Source organism: Microtus oregoni, unplaced genomic scaffold, assembly GCF_018167655.1.
Source record: "Microtus oregoni isolate MIOR12 unplaced genomic scaffold, Mior012 000003F_ref0000135, whole genome shotgun sequence".
In the NCBI taxonomy this organism is placed as follows: domain Eukaryota; kingdom Metazoa; phylum Chordata; class Mammalia; order Rodentia; family Cricetidae; genus Microtus; species Microtus oregoni.
In genome coordinates, this window is record NW_024543062.1 from 8,806,420 (window position 1) to 8,825,146 (window position 18,727).

The 18,727-nt window shown below is 46.8% G+C and overlaps 1 protein-coding gene across 2 annotated transcripts; it reads right to left on the reverse strand.

The window, feature by feature from the left end:
- Positions 1-770: 770 nt before the first annotated feature.
- Tbl2 (transducin beta like 2) lies at positions 771-13,204 on the reverse strand. Of its 2 annotated transcripts, XM_041649071.1 has the most exons (7): positions 13,029-13,204; positions 9,955-10,076; positions 9,160-9,344; positions 7,180-7,331; positions 6,235-6,361; positions 4,670-4,822; positions 771-4,226 (listed from the first exon to the last, which is right to left on the reverse strand). In XM_041649071.1, exons 1-7 carry the CDS (start codon positions 13,156-13,158, stop codon positions 3,764-3,766), a joined length of 1,332 nt encoding a protein of 443 aa, XP_041505005.1. In that variant the 5' UTR covers positions 13,159-13,204; the 3' UTR covers positions 771-3,763. The 2 variants fall into 2 exon arrangements, with proteins under 2 accessions (XP_041505005.1, XP_041505006.1); XM_041649072.1 differs by lacking the exon at positions 9,955-10,076 and having other exon boundaries at positions 13,029-13,159.
- Between the last annotated feature and the right edge of the window lie 5,523 nt (positions 13,205-18,727).

Genomic DNA, 18,727 nt, shown 5'->3' on the forward strand with positions numbered 1-18,727 from the left:
GAACTCAGGTTACAGGCTTGTGTAGCAAGATCCTTTATCCACTGAACCATCTCTCTGGTCTCAAACTTTGCTATCCTCTTGCCTCAGCTTCCTGAGTGATGGGGTTATTAGGTAAGTACCACCATGTTCAGCTCCCCCTACCCCTTTGTTTTGAAAAACTAAAAACCTTCAGAAATATTATTAAATTTTTAGACAGTCTATGTAGCACAGGGCAAACTCATGATACTTTAACTACAACCTGCCAAGTACTAGGTTACAAACATGCACCACCACACCCTGTGTAAAATCAATGTTGCCTCTACTCTTGAGGATCATAAAAACCTGGCAGCCTCTGTTAAGAGCCAGACACTTTTGTTCTACCCCTGGGCAGTCTGTGCAGTGACCTTTTGTAATGCTCACTAGTCAGAAGTCTCAGCTCCAGGCATGATGTAGTCCTGTAGTGTCAGCCCTGCTGCTCAGAGGATCAAGCTAGAATACCTCAAGTTCAAAGGCAATTTAGTGAGATACTAGCTCAAAGTAAAGGTAAAAAGAGCTTTATATGGTTGTACATGCCTTGAATTCCAGTACTCAGGAAGCAGAGGCAGGTGGATTTCTATGAATTCCAAGACAGCCAAAGTTACAACGTGAGACCCTGTCTCAAACACACACACACACACACACACACACACACACACACACACACACACACATGGGTTGGGAAAAAACCACATCTAATCCCCAGTGTAATACACAAGCACACGTGTACACACACACAAAGAATCAACACAGTATGGTAGACAGGACAACATTTATTCCCATTTTACAGATGAGGAGACAAACTCAGGCAGCCTCTGTGATCACCCCAGTCCAGGTCACACGTCACTGACTTGGCTGATTCTGGAACAGACTTCTGACTTCAGTGGCTCAGCATTCTTGGTTTCCCTACCTTCCCTCCGCAGTCGTGACACAGGCATTCAAAAGCAAGTGGAAGCCTTTTATACTGCTTCTGACAGCCAAAGGAGACATCTACCAGACCCCACATGCACATGCAGCACGAGGCAGAGCTGTGTGTTCAGAAACCCAAACCTGGGTGTGACCATACAGGCCTCAATATGGCTGATCTTATCAGAAACCTGAATCCACAGTGGAGTGCAGAAAAACAAAAGAATATCAATTTTTCTGTCAATTACTTCTAGTCTGAGTTCTATTTATTGAGAGCTTACTCTGTCCCAGCTTCTTGACTTGGAACCCAGAACAAAGCAGACAAACAAGGGTCCTGTCTTTGTGAAACTCGTGTTCCAATGCATTCTTCAGCAATTCACAAACTAGTGCTGGAGGCTCAGTAGCAGAACATTTGCCCAGTGAGGGACTGCAGCTGTGGCTAAGGAGAACCTTTGCCTAGAATCTCCCAGTGAGGGGCTGTGGCTGAGCAGGACAGCCACGGTCTTAGCCTCTCCTAGTGAGGGCTAAGGCATGATTCAGCAGCGGAATGATGGTCTCCCCTGCAGGAGGCTCTGGGTTCCATGCCCAGGCCTGCAAAATGAAAAGCAAGGAACAATCCTTAAGTAACAATGAGACTGGTGAGCTGATTCTTCCTACATCGGTGCTGGGTGCAATTCACAATGGTGCCTCGTTTCAGAGTAAGGCGCTAACATCTAACTTCTCTGAAACTGGGAACTCTGGGGGAACTATTAAACAATACATAGCAGCTACTAACCACTGTGCACCCAGGGCACAGGTCTACCAGCTCATTGCAGTCTCTACCATTTCCTCCCATCTCACAACCAGGCAACCCACCTAATTCCTACCTTTGCTACACACACAACTGCCCCTGTCACGGCACTGGAGCAAATACATATCAAACAAGATAGCTTTAGAAATCATCTATTCATACAAAAGAAAGAAAAGCACCAACGTAAACAATAGGACGGGATTGGTGGAAAGGGCTACTTCGGATGGAGTGTTTGAGGAGGCAACTGTTTGAAATCAAAGTTACCAAGGACTGAATCACATTGACAAGTCTGCCAACAGAAAGGAAAAATGCTTGCAACAAACAAGAGGGACCAGCCCATACCTGGAGCCTGTGAACTGCTTGGGTTAGTAAAAAAACAGGAAGAATGGGGTGGAAGCGACCTTCGCAAAGGAAGACCACAGGAGGAGCTAAACTTCACTACATTATGTAGGGCACAGAGAGAGATCAGGGTTTTTAGTCTAAGAGTAGAGAGAAGCCTCTGAAGGGTTTTTTAACTGGGGAATGGCACAACCTGTTTTATGTTTTTCAAAAGCTGGCTAAACTATATAGAAAAGTGACTTAAAGTAATGTGGTTGGGAAGAGAAGTACTATACATATAGTATGTTCAGTGTCCAAGACCAGTGTACTAACAGAAGAGATGGGGAGACAGCAGATGCTGCAGGGCATCTGGATATAGCAGTGGTGGTGGAAGAGGGTGGCGACAAGGGAGCCATCAAGGTCAACTTCAGGGTTGTGCCTTATTCCAACATTCTGTACCATTGAGGATGGCTGGAAGAGGATCTACTTTTAAGCAAAAGATCAAAACTAAATGAGACGGATACTTTTTGGTAGAGTCAAGCCTTCCTAGATTCCTGACATTTTCCACACTCCTTGGATCCAAGCAGTATTCAAATTCATGTCTGAAACCAATCTCTCATTGGATATATTACGTTTCATCCCCATTATAGTCAAACTGTCAAGCCCCTTGCCTACATCCCCTGCAGCTGTGACTGAACAAACAGCACTTCACAGATACCAGCCTGTAGGTTCTTCCCACTAAGTTTTATCTTTGGCAGCAGGCCCAGTCTTGTGTTAGCCAGCATCACTAGCTCTTCCCATGAAGCAGACACCCAAGTGATAAGCCCAAGAGGTCTCCAATAGAGGAGTTGCCATGCTAAGATTACATTACTTCTCAAGGCACATGAACCAAACCCCCATATGCATCCAAGATGAATGAGCAAGCCTAGTTTCAGAAGACTGGCCCTCCCAAGGGCTGTGTTTCCTTCTGATTGGGTTGCAGACCACAATTTGAGTCCAAAGTTTACCTGACAGTTAATGATGTTGGACAGCACTATTATGCTACATGTGTGGAAGCTTTGGAATGCTCTTAGCCTTACAACATCTTTTGAAGAAGGCCACAGAGAGCATCGTTCCCCATTTTACAAATAAGAAAACTGAAGCCTGGAGCAAAAAAATCTCTAGTCAAGGTCTTTCTCCATATGGAGCCCAGGAAGTCCTGGAATTCACTATGTAGTGACTTGAACCCCTGATTTTCTTGCCTTTACCTGTTGAATGTCTAGTTTATAGACCAACATAAACACAAAGACCATCCTTTAATTATTTCTTGCTGGTAACAGGAGCCTGGTCCAGGTGGAGACTCATCTTGCAGCATTATAAAACACATTCTGTACCTTACTCTCTGGTGTCCTTCAGGTTTTACCTTGACACTCACTCACAAACTTCTTTGGGTGTCAGGGTCTTTTGCCACACAAAGGCTTTGCTTTTTCTGTCTCTCTTCTTTCTACCCCTCTTCTCAGTGCTGGGTGAAGATAGACTCCACCCTTGGGCTTGTGAGAAAACAGCACCTTTCATTATGGGAGGAGTCAAACAAGAAGAGAGAGAGATCTAAATATGCAAGAATAGCTTCAATGGGAAAAAGTGGAGGACAACAGGAAGAAAACTGGGAGGTTCCTCCAGGTCTCTACCCCAGGGACAGCTGGGAATAGAGTAGCAACCATTGTGGCAGGCAGTCAGACCCATCCAGAGCCAGAGTCACTTCTTCAGGGCACCCAGGCTCTTTAGGGCCTCCTGGGCCTGGGCCAGCTGTTGCTGCAGCCTCTGGCGGGTGCTCTCACTGGTTGCTCGCTTCAGGAGGCCCTGCATCTCCTCCACCACAGCCCGGTGGCCAGGGGTGTTGTGGAAGAGCCGCACTGCACGGTCCCCACAGGAGGCCAGGAAGCGGCCAGTGATGTCAAAAGTCAAGTCAGCAATACATTCCCCATGGACACTCTCGAAGCACTCCTCCTTCTCCCCACGCCTCGTGTTGAAGAGATGAATACTGGTGCCAGAGGCCAAGGCCAGGACATGGGTGTCAGGGGAGAGCGCCAGGCGGCAAGGCATGGTACACGCCTCTTCAAAGCGGCCTGTCCTTAGCAAGTAGGGGTCCTGCTGCTTCTTGTATTCCACATCTGTGTCCCACAGCTTCCAAGTGCCATCCTTGGAGACAGAGGCCATCCTGCAATGTGGGAAATCACAGCTAGAGCCTCAACAACCCCAGCTTGGAAAGGCGCTGGAGCAGCCCAAGAGGCTACAACTACGAAGCCAAGTCTACATTCTGCAGAGAATCAAGTCCTCCACCCTTTTCAGACCTGCAGCCCAGGTCCACTGCTAAGCCTAGCTTGCCTGTTCACACCTATAATCCCAGCACTGGGGGCTGAGGCAAGGCAGGAGGATCAATCTGAGTTCAGGGCCAGCCTGGGCTACCAAGGTGAGACTGTGTCTCAAAAAACACAAACAGAACAAAACAATAAAAAAAATGCCAGGCAAGGTAATATACACACCTATGTCTCAATACTTAAAAGAGAGGCAGGTGGATCAGTACTCCAAGGCCAGCCTTGGCTATTTGCACTAAATAAGACCAAACAACTAGAAGGAAAGAAAAGGCATTGATAAACTCACCTCCGAGAGTCGTTGGAGAAAGCGAAAGAATGAACAGATGCAGAGTGGCCCTTCAGTTCAAAGGCTCGCAGCACCTCCTGGAACTCCCCTTTCTTCCCAAAGCAGACCTCCCAGACCTTGACATCTGGGGTGAAGCCACACGAACCCACAAACCTGTCACATAACCCACACTCTTAAAACTCAAATGTTAAAATACCCTGTTTCTAACAAATCTTAGCGCTCTTTCCTGAGAAACAGTACCTTTCAATGATGCTAAGCACGGATGTAGGGTCTCATAAATACAAGGTAAGCGATCTACAGCTCCAGTTCCAGCCTAAGGAATCTTTTTTTTTTTTTTTTTGGTTTTTTCGAGACAGGGTTTCTCTGTGGTTTTGGAGCCTGTCCTGGAATTAGCTCTTGTAGACCAGGCTGGTCTCGAACTCACAGAGATCCGCCTGCCTCTGCCTCCTGAGTGCTGGGATTAAAGGCGTGCGCCACCACCGCCAGGCCTAAGGAATCTTTTTAAAGTGTTCCAGTGTCAGGCATGGAGGTATACCCCTTCAACCCCAGCTAGTCTGGAAGCTGAGGCAGAAGGATCAAGTTTAAGGCCTTCCTGGTCTAACAGAGTAAATAGGAAGGCAGTATGGATAATTTAGCAGGATCTTATTTCAAACTAACATTAAAATTAATATAATAACACCGGGTATTATGCATTTTTTTAAATTCCAATGCTCAAAAGGCAAGAACAGGTGGATCTTTTATGAGTTTGAGACTACCCTGGTTTATAGAGTGAGTTCCAGGCTGTTGAAGGCTACTCACAGAAAGCCTGTCTCAGAATAAATAAAACCAAACAACCATAAACAAAAAAGAAAAGAACAAAGAGAACCAGATATTGTGGTACATGTCTATAATTCCAGTACTAAGCAGTCAGATACAAGAGTATCACAAGTTCAAAGCCAACCTGGTCTACATAGCTAGTTCTAGGCCAGCCAGGACTCTACAACAAAACTCTAAGAGAAAACAAACAAAGTAAAACTCTGGGTGGTGGCTGTGCACACCTTTAATCCCAGCACTTGGGAGACAGAGGCAGCTGGATCTCTCTGTGAGTCTAAGGCCAGCATGATCTACACAGTTAGTTCCAGGACAGCCAGGACTACATAAAAGGACCCTGTCTCAAAAACCAAACAAAGATTTTAAAAAGGCCTGGCATGGTGACACACACTTTTAATCCAAGCTCTCTGGAAGCAGAGGTAGGCTGATATTATTGGGTTTCAGGCCAGCTGATCTACATAATGAGTTTCAGGCTAGCCAGGGATATATAGAGAGCCCCAGGCTTAAAAACAAAACAAGTAAAATGAAGCCCATAAGTGAGGGAGGGGCTTCTGATGTTGTATAGTGGTTGAGTATTTGCCTAACATGTACTCTCGTTAGTACTGCAAAAATAAACACACCATAAGTGAAGAAACAGACACTAAGGACTATGGAGCCCTGTGGGAAATCCTTCCACTGTTTTGAATGATATCCAGGAGTCCCCTACCCACTCCTCAAAACTGCTTCTGCTCTGTAGCTATTCTCTTCCTCCTTACCTGCTACATGGGGAGATAACAGCGTGAGTGTTGTTCATCTGGTTGGTGTTGATTGTGGACAGCACCTGACCTTTCAGATTCCAGATGAGGATGGTCGTATCACTGGAGGCTGTCATGATGAACTTCCCTGACGAGGAGAGGAAAGTTGTGAGGCTGGGGCCATGACAAAAAGAATGGTTACTTCCCAAGGAAACAATGAGGTACTGCTCCAAGAAGCATGGCTCTTACTGTATAGCTTGTGGATTCTAGAGAAGCAAAGGGCCAGACTTCCATGGTCACAAGGACACCAGGCAAAACTCAGGTAATATCAACTCATTCAACAAATACAACTTAGAAAGCTGGCAAATTGGTCTAGTGAGTGGAGGTACTTGTCACCAAGTCTGATGAACTAAGTTCAACTCCCACGTGTTGATGACTCTGCAGTTAAGAACACTGGCTGCTCTTCCAGAGGATGTGTATTTAATCCCCAGCACTCATATGGCAGCTCACACTTGGCTGTAACTCAAGTCCCAGAGAACACCATGCCCTCTTCTGGCCTCATGACAAAAAGAATGGTTACTTCCCAAGGAAACAATGAGGTACTGCTCTAAGAAGCATGGCTCTTACATTCAGGTAAAATACCTAATACATAAAGTAAAAATAAATAAATCTTTTCTTTTAATATTTTTGTTTGAAATATTTATTTATTTATTATGTATACAATATTCTTTCTACATGTATGCCTGCAGGCCAGAAGAGGGCACCAGACCTCATTACAGATGGTTGTGAGCCACCATGTGGTTGCCGGGAATTGAACTCAGGACCTTTGGAAGAGCAGGCAATGCTCTTAACCGCTGAGCCATCTCTCCAGCCCCCATAAATAAATCTTAAAACAAAACAAAGAGCAAGTTATGACTCGGGCACTTTCTCATGCTGTAAGTTAGCTCCATCCACTGACTTCCCTACCTGTGTCAGCAATGCCAATGTTGACAATAGGCGCCTTGTGCTTTTTAGGGAAGTCCTCTGGGGTGGCTGTGAAGGTAAAGCTCCCATCTTCTCGTTTCGTCATCTTAAAGACACGGAGGGTGTCCCCATTGGCCAACCAAACAATGAAGGCTCTAGAGAGCAAAAAAAGAGGTCATTTCCTCACCTGTAAAGAGGTCTACGTGTTCAAGATGGGGAGGGGGGGATCAAGATTGTGCCTCTCACCCTATTTTATATTCCTTGGTTCAAACTTTTTTTTTTAACTTTAAAATTTTCTTAATGTTTATATACCAGATGCCTGGTGCCCTTAGAAGCCAGAAGAGGGCACTGGCTCCCCTCAGACTGGAGTTACAGACAACTGTGAGCTGACATGTGGGTGCTGGAAATTGAATTTGCATCCTATGTAAAAGCAGCCAGCGCTCTTAACCCCTGAACTTAAGTCCAGTCCCTCAAAATCTCATAAGCGGGCTGGGCGGTGGTGGCGCACGCCTTTAATCCCAGCACTCAGGAGGCAGTGGCAGGCGGATCTCTGTGAGTTCGAGGCCAGCCTGGTCTACAGAGCTAGTTCCAGGACAGGCTCCAAAGCCACAGAGAAACCCTGTCTCGAAAAACCAAAAAAAAAAAAAAAAAAATCTCACAAGCGCTATTCAGAGTGCCAATGAGATGGTTCAGCAGGTTAAAAAGCACTTGCTTGGTAAAACTAATGTGACTTGAGTTCAATACACAGGAACTCATACAGTAGGAAAAAAGAAAAAAAAAACCATCCCAACTTCTGCTGTCGGCTGGGCAACACACACACAAGAGCAAAACAGAACAATTCAGAGATATATCTCAGTGGTAGGCACTGGGTTTGCTCCTTAGCACTAAAACATAAAAAATAATACCCTTCATAGATGGGAGCTTTGAGACTCAAATAAGGAGCAGGAAGCCCTGAAAGTTCCAAGACTCATAAAACCCCCCTTCTTCAAGGTTATAGAAATAGCAAACAAGTACTGGGAAGAGAAGTTTGGAGCTGCCATAAAGTCCAACACATAGCTCCAAGAATGAACACAACTTTTGTGAGTCATTACCTACGCAGGGGTGGGCTTTTTTTGATTCAGCTCCCAAAGAGTTGTCCATGTTTTTGTTTGTTTTTTGAGACAGGGCTTCTCTGTATAGCCTTGGCTATCCTGGAACTTGCTCTGTAGACCAGGTTGGCCTCGAACTCAGAGATCCATCTGCTTCTATCTTCCGAGTGCTGGGGTTAAAGGCGGGCACCACCACCGCCAGGCCTGTCCATGTTCTTTTATGCATTCTTTCTATACTCCTGTAAGCAACCCCAATAACCTCACTGGTTCACCAACGTACACATGGTGTAATAACTCTTTGGTCTGTTGCTGATGCTGTCTCTATGGTAAACATTTGCTTGTATTTCCCTGAACAAAGGCACACAAGGCCACACTGAATCCCAGCACTGGGGAGACTGAAGCAGAAGGATCACAAGGTCAAGGACAAGCTGCTTTACACAGTGAAAACAACATAGCAAGTCTCTGTGTCCTATCTCAAAACAACCAACAAACTAAAACCCAAAGCAAAAAAGACTGAGGGTGTAGCTCAGTGGTAAGGCCTTGCCAGCTTATGTGATTCCCGGAGTTCAGTGCCTACACTACAAAAGAAAAGAAAGAAAGGATCCTCATACTTTGGTTCCTTTCATTTCTAGAGCCTATTAGTCATAAGAGCTTCCAAAATTTATGGTAAAGCTAGATTTGGGAACATCCATTGTAGGATCAATCATCCCTTCTCTGCTTCTTCTTGTAGAGCAGAACCTCTGAGGGATAAGAGCCCATACTGTATGGATGCTCTCTTTACGTTATCCCAAGGTAGACTCTTGGTCCCTCCTCACTAACCCCCAACTGGACTTGGGAAGGTCAAAGCCAGGAGCTGGGCTTTTGCAGGCAAGCCTTAGGCTCTGCCCTGTCCCACCTGCAGTCTGGGCTGAAGCGCACCAAGGTGGCATGGTCCAGCTCCATATTGGCTCTCATGCTGCGGTGTTCCCGCTGAAGGAAATCTTTGGTGCTCCAGATTCGGACAGTGCGGTCATCTGCACAGGTGGCCAGATACTTGCCATTGCTACTGAAGTCCATGCAAGATATATTCCCACTATGGCTCTAGGGAAAAGAATATAGGGAGTATAAATGAGATACTCTCCAGTGGATTGGGAGGCTGAACCTAGAGCTGTAACTCTGTGGCCCAAGAAGCTGAGGAGAGAACAGGATAAGATAGTCCTGGTAGTTCAGTTCTATAATCCCAGCTACTTGGAAGGCTGAAGCAGTAGGATCTCAAGTTCAAGGTCTGCCTGGGTTACAGAGAAAGTCTGAAGCTAGCCCAAGCAATTTGGTGAAACGATCTCAAATTTCAAAGTAGGAAAACATAAATAGAAAGTAGAGTGGGCTAGGAATGAAGCTCAGCAGTAGAGTGGCTGCCTAGACTCCCTAGTAAGATGCTCAGCTACAGAGCACTTAGGTAGACTCTGCCAATCAAGGACTGGAGGTGTAACTCGGTGGTAGAGAGTGGTCTAACATGCACAAGGCCCTGGATTCATTCCTCAGTACTACAGGGGAGGAAAAAAAGCCAAAGGGCCAGAACGGGGTGTGCCTACTCTCTTGGTAAGAGTTAGAAGTGTATGTAATATATAGATTAATACAAAGGGCAAAGTCTGGGGTGTGGGTCTTCATGTGTATATACTGCAGAAGTTCAGTACCCAGGACTACCAAGTACCTTTAATGCTGCAGCCAGAAGGCGGTGGGTGAAGGTATGTTGCTGAGGCTTCTCCTTGCGAACCCGCTGATTCTGTTTCTGCTTCTTGGATCCTGACTTCTTGGATTCATTTGCTTTTTGGCCTAGAAGGAAGGGTCCTGTCATTTATCCATGTGCTCACACACAAGTATCTACTGAGTACCTAGGACTACCTAGGCTCTGGGTAGAGCACCAAGACATAAGGACTTTGTCCTTGAGATAAAGTGATAGCGGAAAAAAAAGCCAATTATGGTGGCATATATTTGTACTGGGACTCTCTGGCAAACCAGCTGGATCTACTTATGAGCTCCAAGTCAATGTGAGACCCTGTCTCAATGGAAGTAATCAGTGTTCCTAATGATACACAAGGCTGTTCTTTGATCTCCATGTTGTTCACAACATGTTTGTACATCCACCGTCACACCCATGTTCATTAAAAAGGGGAGTGGGGGCTAGGGATATAACTTAATGGTAGAGGGCTTTCCAAGTATATGCAAAGCCTCAAGTTCAAACAAACAACAAATGGGGCCGGAGAGATGCCTTGGTGGTTAAAAGCATATATTGCTCTTTCGGAGATCCAGTGTGGCTCCTGTTACTCACATCAGGTGGCTCACAACCAACTAGAACTCTCATTCCAGAGGATGTGGTACCTTTGGTCTCCAAGGACACCTGCACAAACATGGACAAACCAAAGACATATACACATAATCTTTAAAAATGTTTAAGCTTTTTTTTGAAAAAAGATTTAGAAATCAGATTTGAGTTGGATTCAGTCTTTATCACTGAGTGATCTTTTTTTCACACTGAGGACTGAAACTACAGTCCCATGCATGCTAAGGGTTCATATTCTTTTTTTTTTTTTGTTTGTTTGTTTTGTTTTTTTCGAGACAGGGTTTCTCTGTGGTTTTGGAGCCTGTCCTGGGACTAGCTCTTGTAGACCAGGCTGGCCTCGAACTCACAGAGATCCACCTGCCTCTGCCTCCCAAGTGCTGGGATTAAAGGCATGCGCCACCACCGCCCAGCTAAGGGTTCATATTCTACATCCTCAGGCCTTAGAGTGATCTTGCAGAGACTGTTTGCTCAATCTGCATAGCACCTCTCTGAGATGACACAGCTGGGTGGATTCTAGCCACACATCCCAACATAGGGAATACTACAAACAAGGGAACCTGAAGTACCTGGTCTTGGGTAAGTTATTTAATTGCTTCAAGTCTTGGTTTTCTTAAAAAGATATTGAAACCAGGGCTGGCGAGATGGCTCAGAGGTTAAGAGCACTGGCTGCTCTTCCAGAGGTCCTGAGTTCAATTCCCAGCAACCACATGGTGGCTCACAACCATCTGTAATGAGATCTGGTGCCCTCTTCTGGCCTGCAAGTATACATGCAAGCAGCACACTGTATACATAATAAATAAATCTTAAAAAAAAAAAATACTGAAACCAGGCTTGGGGGTGTATTCTGTAAGGCAGGAAGATTAGGAGTTCAAAGTCAACCTGGACTTCCCTTTGTCAAAAAACAAAAAAACAAAGCAAAGGTTGAGAACTGAATGAGATAGTATAACCAAGATACAAGCCAAAAGCACTCTTACATTGATGAGAAACTTGAGAAGTCACTTACAGTGTCATACACTAGTAATCCCAGTACTCATGTGTGAGGCAGAATTGCAAGGACTGCAGACTAGCCTGGGCTACATAGTGTTACCCTATAATTAAATCAACGATCAGTTTATCTGACAGAAACAAAGTTCAAGGCAGAGCTGGGCTGCCTCTGGAGAGATGGTTCAGTCACTAAACCAATAACCCTGACCACCTCAGTGCAAATCTACATGGTAGAAGGTCACTGACTCCTAAAAGCTGTCTTTCAATCTCCACACCGGCACGGGAACACACAATAAGCTTGGGGAACTGGGTGACACATAAAGCTGATGTGCTGGGTGTCAGTAGGTACTTCCTAATTCTTACAAGAACAAAGCCTACTGGACTTGCTACATACAATCTGCCTCTAAGTTATCCGTGCTGACCGACCTTTGGATGCTGTTCTTTTATTGTTTCAGTTCCGGGATAAAACTCAGGGCCTTAGGTACCTCAGGGAAGACCTCTACCACTGAACTCTGCTGCTGGCCCCTCACTGGGGAGGATTCTAGGCCTAAGGCCAAGCCATGTCCACAGTTTTGGAATCTGCCTTCTTGAGTTTTGGCACTGGCAGAACTTTCTTCTCTGGCTTCCCTAGCAAAAGTTTACACTGGGGCGGGTGTAGCTCAGGGGTACAGCAACTTGCATGAGACCTGGGGTTTCACATACCCAGAAGCCAACAAAGCTAGGAATAGGGGGCACAGACCTGTACATCCCAGTGCTCCAGAGAGACGGAGGCAGGAGAATCTGAGAATTTAAAGCCAGGCTGATCTATAGTGAATATCTGTCTCAAAATAAACAAAGAAACCCACCGCGATGGGCTCCCTACCCTCAATGAGGAGTTCCAGGATCCTCAACTTGCATCCCCCTCAAAGAGTAAAATAAATAAATAAAATAAAGCAGAACCATTCACATCCCCGTTCTCGTTCCCTTTCTAGTATGGACTCTTCTGTGAATTTAGCACCCTGTATAATTCGCTTGCATTTTCAGACCCACAGTGTAGACGTGCGCTTTTACATGCTTCTCATTTATTAAAGGAATCCGAAAGACCCCGAAGCTCATCTATAGGCAAGAGGAGCTCCGTGAACGCTCCCGCCAGGCAGAGTTGGCCATTGCGATTTTCAAATGACCCCCATTTTCCAAGAAAGTGAACACACAGCAAACTTCGGGAGTTAACTAAGTCTTCGGAGCCGACCCGGGAACGGGGAAGGTGTGTGGCGGAGGGGTGTCCCAGGAAAAGTTACCTACAACCTAGGAGCGTAGCACTCGGGGTCCAGAGAGTCCTGCCCCTGAGGTGTAATCAACCTCCAACGTGCAACCCGATATCTGCACGGGCATCTCACGACTGGGGAAACTGAGGTCGGACCACACGGCGGCTGGGAGCAAAGTCCCCACCGAGCTCCCGCTATCCGGTTCAGTCTACTTACGGACGGGAGGGCTGGTCTTGTCCTCCTCGGTCCGCAGCCAGCCCCGGGCCACCGCCGCCGTGGCCACTAGGGCCAGCAGCCCCACCAGCAGGGACAGCCCCATCAGCTCCGGCATCTGCGGCAGCTCCATGGCCGCAGGACTACTGCCACCTCAGCCTACCACGCCGGCGTCCTCACGTCTCGGCGCACGAGGGGCGGGGGAGGACAGTTGGCGCGCCTCGAGGGGCAGGCCGGGCCGGGGTTGCGCTTTGGGGGCGTGGCCTGATCCTAAGCGAGCCTCGGGAGGCGGGACCTAGCCGTCACAGGGTCCTATGAGAAGAGACCTGGAGGTTGGCGCGCTCTGCAGGGCGGAGCTTGATTCTGGGAGGCGGGGCCGGGCGGTTGGAGCGCTCTGCAGGGCGGAGCCCGGGCGGTTGCGCGCGGCTTGTGGGGCTGGGCCCGGCCGTTAGTTTTCTATGGGGCGGAGCCTGGTCGTTTGAGTTTCCCCAGAGGTGGGGCCTTTCCGTTGGCGCGCTCCCGACGGACCTGGCCTGAGTGCACACACCGTAGGGCGGAGTTTAGCCTTTGAAGCGTCTTAAGGAGCCGGTCTTGACCGTTTTAGTGCTTGGGGGAATAAGAATTGGTTTGAGTATAACGGGGTGTACGACCGGACCGTTGGTTCGCCTTGCGGGGCGGGTCTTAGCTGCTGGTAGGTCCGGGAGGGGGGGGGCGGGGGGGGGACCTCGCCGGTTTGAGTGACTTGCTTCAAGTGCTCCGAGGGGTGGGGCCTTCCGGCTAAGTGATCTGAGGGGCGGGGCTTAGAGATTGACAGGACGAGGACTGGCTATTGGACTGGGTTTTTTCTTTTTTCGGTTTTTCGATATTGGACTGTTTTTGAGGGCGTGACGATTAAGAACTGATTTGATGGAAGCTGTGTTTCCCAGGTGTGTTCGGGCTCCAGACTCCGTCGATCATGCTCTCACCTCTTAATCGTTTATTAAGTTTTTTTTTAAATATTTATTTATTTTTTTATGTATAAATAGTCTATCTGTATGTGTAGATAGGCCAGAAGAGGGCACCATACCTCATTACAGGTGGTTGTGAGCCACCATGTGGTTGCTGGGAATTGAACTCAGGACCTTTGTACGAGCAGGCAATGCTCTTAACCACTGAGCCATCTCTCCAGCCCTAAAAGTTTTTTAAAAGCATTACCACACTGGATCCTTCCAAGGAACAGGGCAGAGGTTCTTATTCCCACTTTACCTGTGCTGCTGCTGGGGAAGAGAAAGGCCCCTACTGTTGGTGTGGGACAGCCCCGCAAAGACCTGAACAGCGAGGGTGTTGTGGAGAGGCAAAGGCGAGAGCATTAGAAAAACAAACGGCTAGTAAGGTCGGAAAGATCTGGAGACCCTTGAGTCTGACCTCATTCCAACATGCTGGTTATCATAGGAAGGCACGGAGCAAAATCCATGCATGGAGTATTTTGCACTAATACTGAAGAAAGCAAGACAGGGCTATAAGCTTAATACTACCGAACACTTGCCTAGCTTGTACAGGCCCTGAGTTGGATCCCTACCACTGAAAAGAGAAACAACAAAACCAAAACATATATTGGGGCTGGGCATGTAACTCCGTTGGCAAGCTGTTTCCCAAGCTTGCAGGAAGCCTAGCTCTTCAGCACCCTATAAACCTGTAATCCCTACACTTGCTGGAAGCAGGAAGATAAGAAATTCAAGGGTCTTCTTAGACCACATAGCGAGTTCCAGGGCATCTTGGGCTAAGAAAGAAAAGGCTAACTGGAAGTCCAGGGAGGTGATAAATGCCTGGATTTGGGGGTAGCCTGCAGAGTTGAAAAGAAGATACTAATTTTTTATTTTATATTATTATTATGTTTTTTTTCCCCTGAGACAGGGTTTCTGTGTGTAACAGCTCTAGCTGTCCTGAAACTTGCTTTACAGACCAGGTTGACCAGATTAAAGGCATGCACCACCACTGCCAGGCTAATTTATTAATATTATTTGGCCATGCTAGAGATCAAATCTAGGACGTTCACTGTGCTCGGCAGCTCTACAACTGAAGTTGCTGTCTAGTCCCTGGAAAGATTTCTTTTCTCCCTTTCTTTTTTTTTGTGCCAATCTTGGTGGCATATTTCTTTAATCCCTGCACTTGTAAGAAGAGACAGGTGGATTTCTCTTGAGTTCAAGGCCAGCCTGGTCTATTCAGTGAGCCCCAGGCCAGAGAAAGCTACATAGTGAAACTCTTGTCTCAAAAAAAAAAAAAGTTTTTTTTTTGTTTTTTTGCCTATGTACGTGTGTATGACACATGAGTGTGACAGATGTGTTTAAATGTGTGAGCATTCATTGTTTGGTTTGGTTTTTTGAGACAGGGTTTCTCTGTGTAGCTTTGGAACCTGTCCTAGAATTTGCTCTTGTCCTTGAACAGGCTGGCCTCAAACTCACAGAAATCAGCCTGCCTCTGCCTCCCGAGTGCTGGGATTAAAGGTTTGTACCACCACCAGCTGGCTATGTGCATGCCTGTGTGTGAAGGCCAGATGTTGATGTAGTTGGTTTCCATGATTGCTCTCCACTGAGTGCAGGAGCAGGGTAAATCTGTAGAGTACAATTTCTGCTATTCTGGCTAACCAATTTTCTCCAAGGATTGTCTTTCTCTTCCTCCCGTGTGCTGTGATTACAAGCAGGCTGACATGACACACCCACGCTGTGTTGAGGTTGGTTTCTGGCAGCCCAACTCCAATCCCCATACAAAGCAATGCTTTACCCACTAAAGCTTCATCTCAGCCCTAAAATAGGGTTTCAATATTGTAGCCCTTAAACTTGAGGCAACCCTCCTGCCTCAACCTTCTAGTACTGGGATTGCAGGAGGTTTTGTGTGTGGGGGGGGGTTAGTTTTAATTTAAGGTGTGTGTTGAGACAGGGTCACCATGTAACCCTAGCTAGACTGGAACTCACTTTGTGGGTCAGGCTGGCCTTAAAGAAGCAATCCTTCTGCTTCAGCCTCTCAAGCTCCGTGAACACAGGCACGCACTATTAAGCATATTTGTTCTAAAATGAATTGGAAAATAATTAGAGATTTACAAGGCACTGAAAGAAAAATAAACATCCAGGCATAATGGCACCGGCCTGTAATGTAATCTCAGCATTAAGGAGGTAGAGGCAGGAGGGTCCAGAGTGCAAGGCCATCCAAGGTGGCTCAGGAGATAAAAACACTTGCACCAAGCTTAACACCCAGAGTTTGAGTCCTAGGGCCCAGATGACAGGAGAGAACTCCCACAAGCTGTCCTCGGACTTCACGCAAGCACCGTGGTATGCATGCACTGCTCCCTCAACACACAAATGAGTAAATGTGATTTGTAAAAGGGAGCTTCCAGACTGGAGAGATGGCTCAGAGGTTAAGAGCAGTGACTGCTCTTCCAGCAATCCTGAGTTCAGTTCCCAGCAACCACATGGTGGCTCACAACCATCTGTAATGCAGTCTGATGTGCTCTTCTGGCAGGCAAACATGCAGCCAGAACACTAGCCATAATAAAGTGTATCTTTAAAAAAAAAAAAAAGGTGGCCTCTAGAGAACAATGGACACTGAAGCCCTATGGGCAGTCCCTTCAGTCGCTCACAAAAGCGGAACCAGTTATACTCAGATTTCACCAAAAAACAGACATATCCTGAAAGATAGTGTTTGGATTAGACCTGCTTCATTGGAAAAAAAAAATCTTAGAACTGGCATATGCTGTGGGCTGCCTGGTCCCCAAGTCCACAGCAAGTCTATAAGCTCCCCCACTAATGTTCCAGGCCTCACAGTTCCAGCTGAGCTTGCCTGATCCTTTAAGGGCACAGGCAAAGACAGAAGCAGAGAGATGTAGACAGACACACTGGCTATCTTTGGTGAGGAACTACGTTCAGTCAGAGAGCAAAGGGAGAGGGCTCATTTCCTTCCCTTTTGCCCTTTTCTGGGAACTGGCATCAATTCAGTTCAGGAAGGTGGGGTGGGGAGTGCTGGCCTCTCTGCTATCTACAGACAAAGCTGTCTGGGTTTCTGTTTGTTATGCTGGTTAATTTTTGTCAACTTGACACAAACTCGAGTCACCTGGGAAGAGGATGATTCTCAGTTGAGGAATAACTCTATCAGACTGCCCTGTGGGCATGCCAGTGGGGCATTTTCTTGATGGATGTCCAGGGGTGGCGCTGGGGGTGGCTCCCATCCCGTGCGCCTGGGTCTGGGCTGTATAGCTGAACAAGGCAGTAAGCAGCATCCCTCGGTGGCTTCAGCTCCACACCCCAGCTCCTGCTTTGGCTCACCTCAGTGATGGACTGGGGCATGGAAGTAAAAGCCACAAAAGACTCTTTCCCCTCAAAGTTGCTTCCGAGAGGCAAACTAGGATATTTGGTTTGGTGTGATTCTCTGAGACAGGATCTCGGTATGAAAAAACTTGCTTTCGATTCCCTAGGTAGTCTAGGCTGGCCTCGAACTCATGACTACCCTGCCTCAGCCTTACCAGTGCTGGGGTCACAAGCATTCATTACTACTCCTGGCTTGAAAGTTTTGCTTTTTTTATTCTGTTTGTTTGTTTATTTATTTTAGGTTTTCGAGACAAGGTTTCTATGTGTAGCCCTGGCTGTCCTAGAAGTCACTCTGTAGACCAGATTGGCCTCCAACTCACAGAGGTCTGCCTGCCTTGGCTTCCTGAGTGCTGGGATTATACCACCTAGCTTCATGTTTCACTTTCAAGAAGCATTTTCAGCCGGGTTGTAGTGGCACACCTTTAATCAGCGAGAAAACCAATTTCAAAACATAAACTGGATTTTTGCTAAGGGTCACATTGAGCTCGCTCTAAGCAACTACCAGACTACCCTTTCAGGCAGCCACTTCCAAACCAGAGCCAGACCGGAAATTGCTGACGTAAGATCTGGCCTGGCTCCATCTTGCCTCTACTCTCTCCTCTGTCCTTCTCCTCGAGTAGTAAAGAGAGACCTGGATACATGACAGTCCCTATCCTGGAACCCAGGATCACAGCACAGCTACTAATAAAAACTCACTGGGAAGGGAGTAGAGGTTGACCAAGAAAGACACCTGATGCCAATGTCTTGCCTCTACATACACCTACACATACAAGCATGCACAAACCCACATGAACGTGTGCATACACCACACACACATGCATACACATTTCATTCACCAAGCCTTTTACACGCATTTGTTAATATATTGAAACATTTAAAAAGTTACATTCATTTTATGTACACATACACATGGGTTGGTGGTGGGCACAGACTCTGGTACTCTCCTCGAGGCCAGAATACAACTTGTGAGATGGGAGCTGGTCCTCTTTCTCCATCACTTCAGTCCAGGAGCTAAGATTTAGTTTGTCGGAGTTGGCAGTGAGCCCCAGAATGTGTGGAGTCGGCTTGCTGGCATCAGAAACTTTCTTGCTTCATTTAATCTTCCTGTAGGTCTCATCTCAAAATTAGGAGACAAACGCTAGGACCCAGTTAAGCGGCTCTATAAGAAACATTTAGAGATGGGGCCTGGTTCATGGAAGGAGGTTGCTATGGGTAGATGTTTGATGGTTAGAGTGTGGCTCTGGATCCAGCCTCTCTGCTTCCTGGTCAGCCATGATGTGAACAAGCTCAGCTACGTGTCCGGAGCCATTCCTTCCCCACAACGGATGGCAATTATCTGAAACCATGAGCACAAACCAGTCTTTC

Coding starts and splice junctions, on each gene's coding strand:
- Tbl2 (XM_041649071.1), bottom strand. CDS start 13,158: ATGGAGCTGCCGCAGATGCCGGAGCTGATGGGGCTGTCCCTGCTGGTG. Junction 10,077..13,028: donor CAAGACCAGCCCTCCCGTCC/GTAAGTAGACTG, acceptor CCTTCCTTCTAG/GCCAAAAAGCAAATGAATCC. Junction 9,345..9,954: donor TTCTGGCTGCAGCATTAAAG/GTACTTGGTAGT, acceptor TCTTTTCCCTAG/AGCCATAGTGGGAATATATC.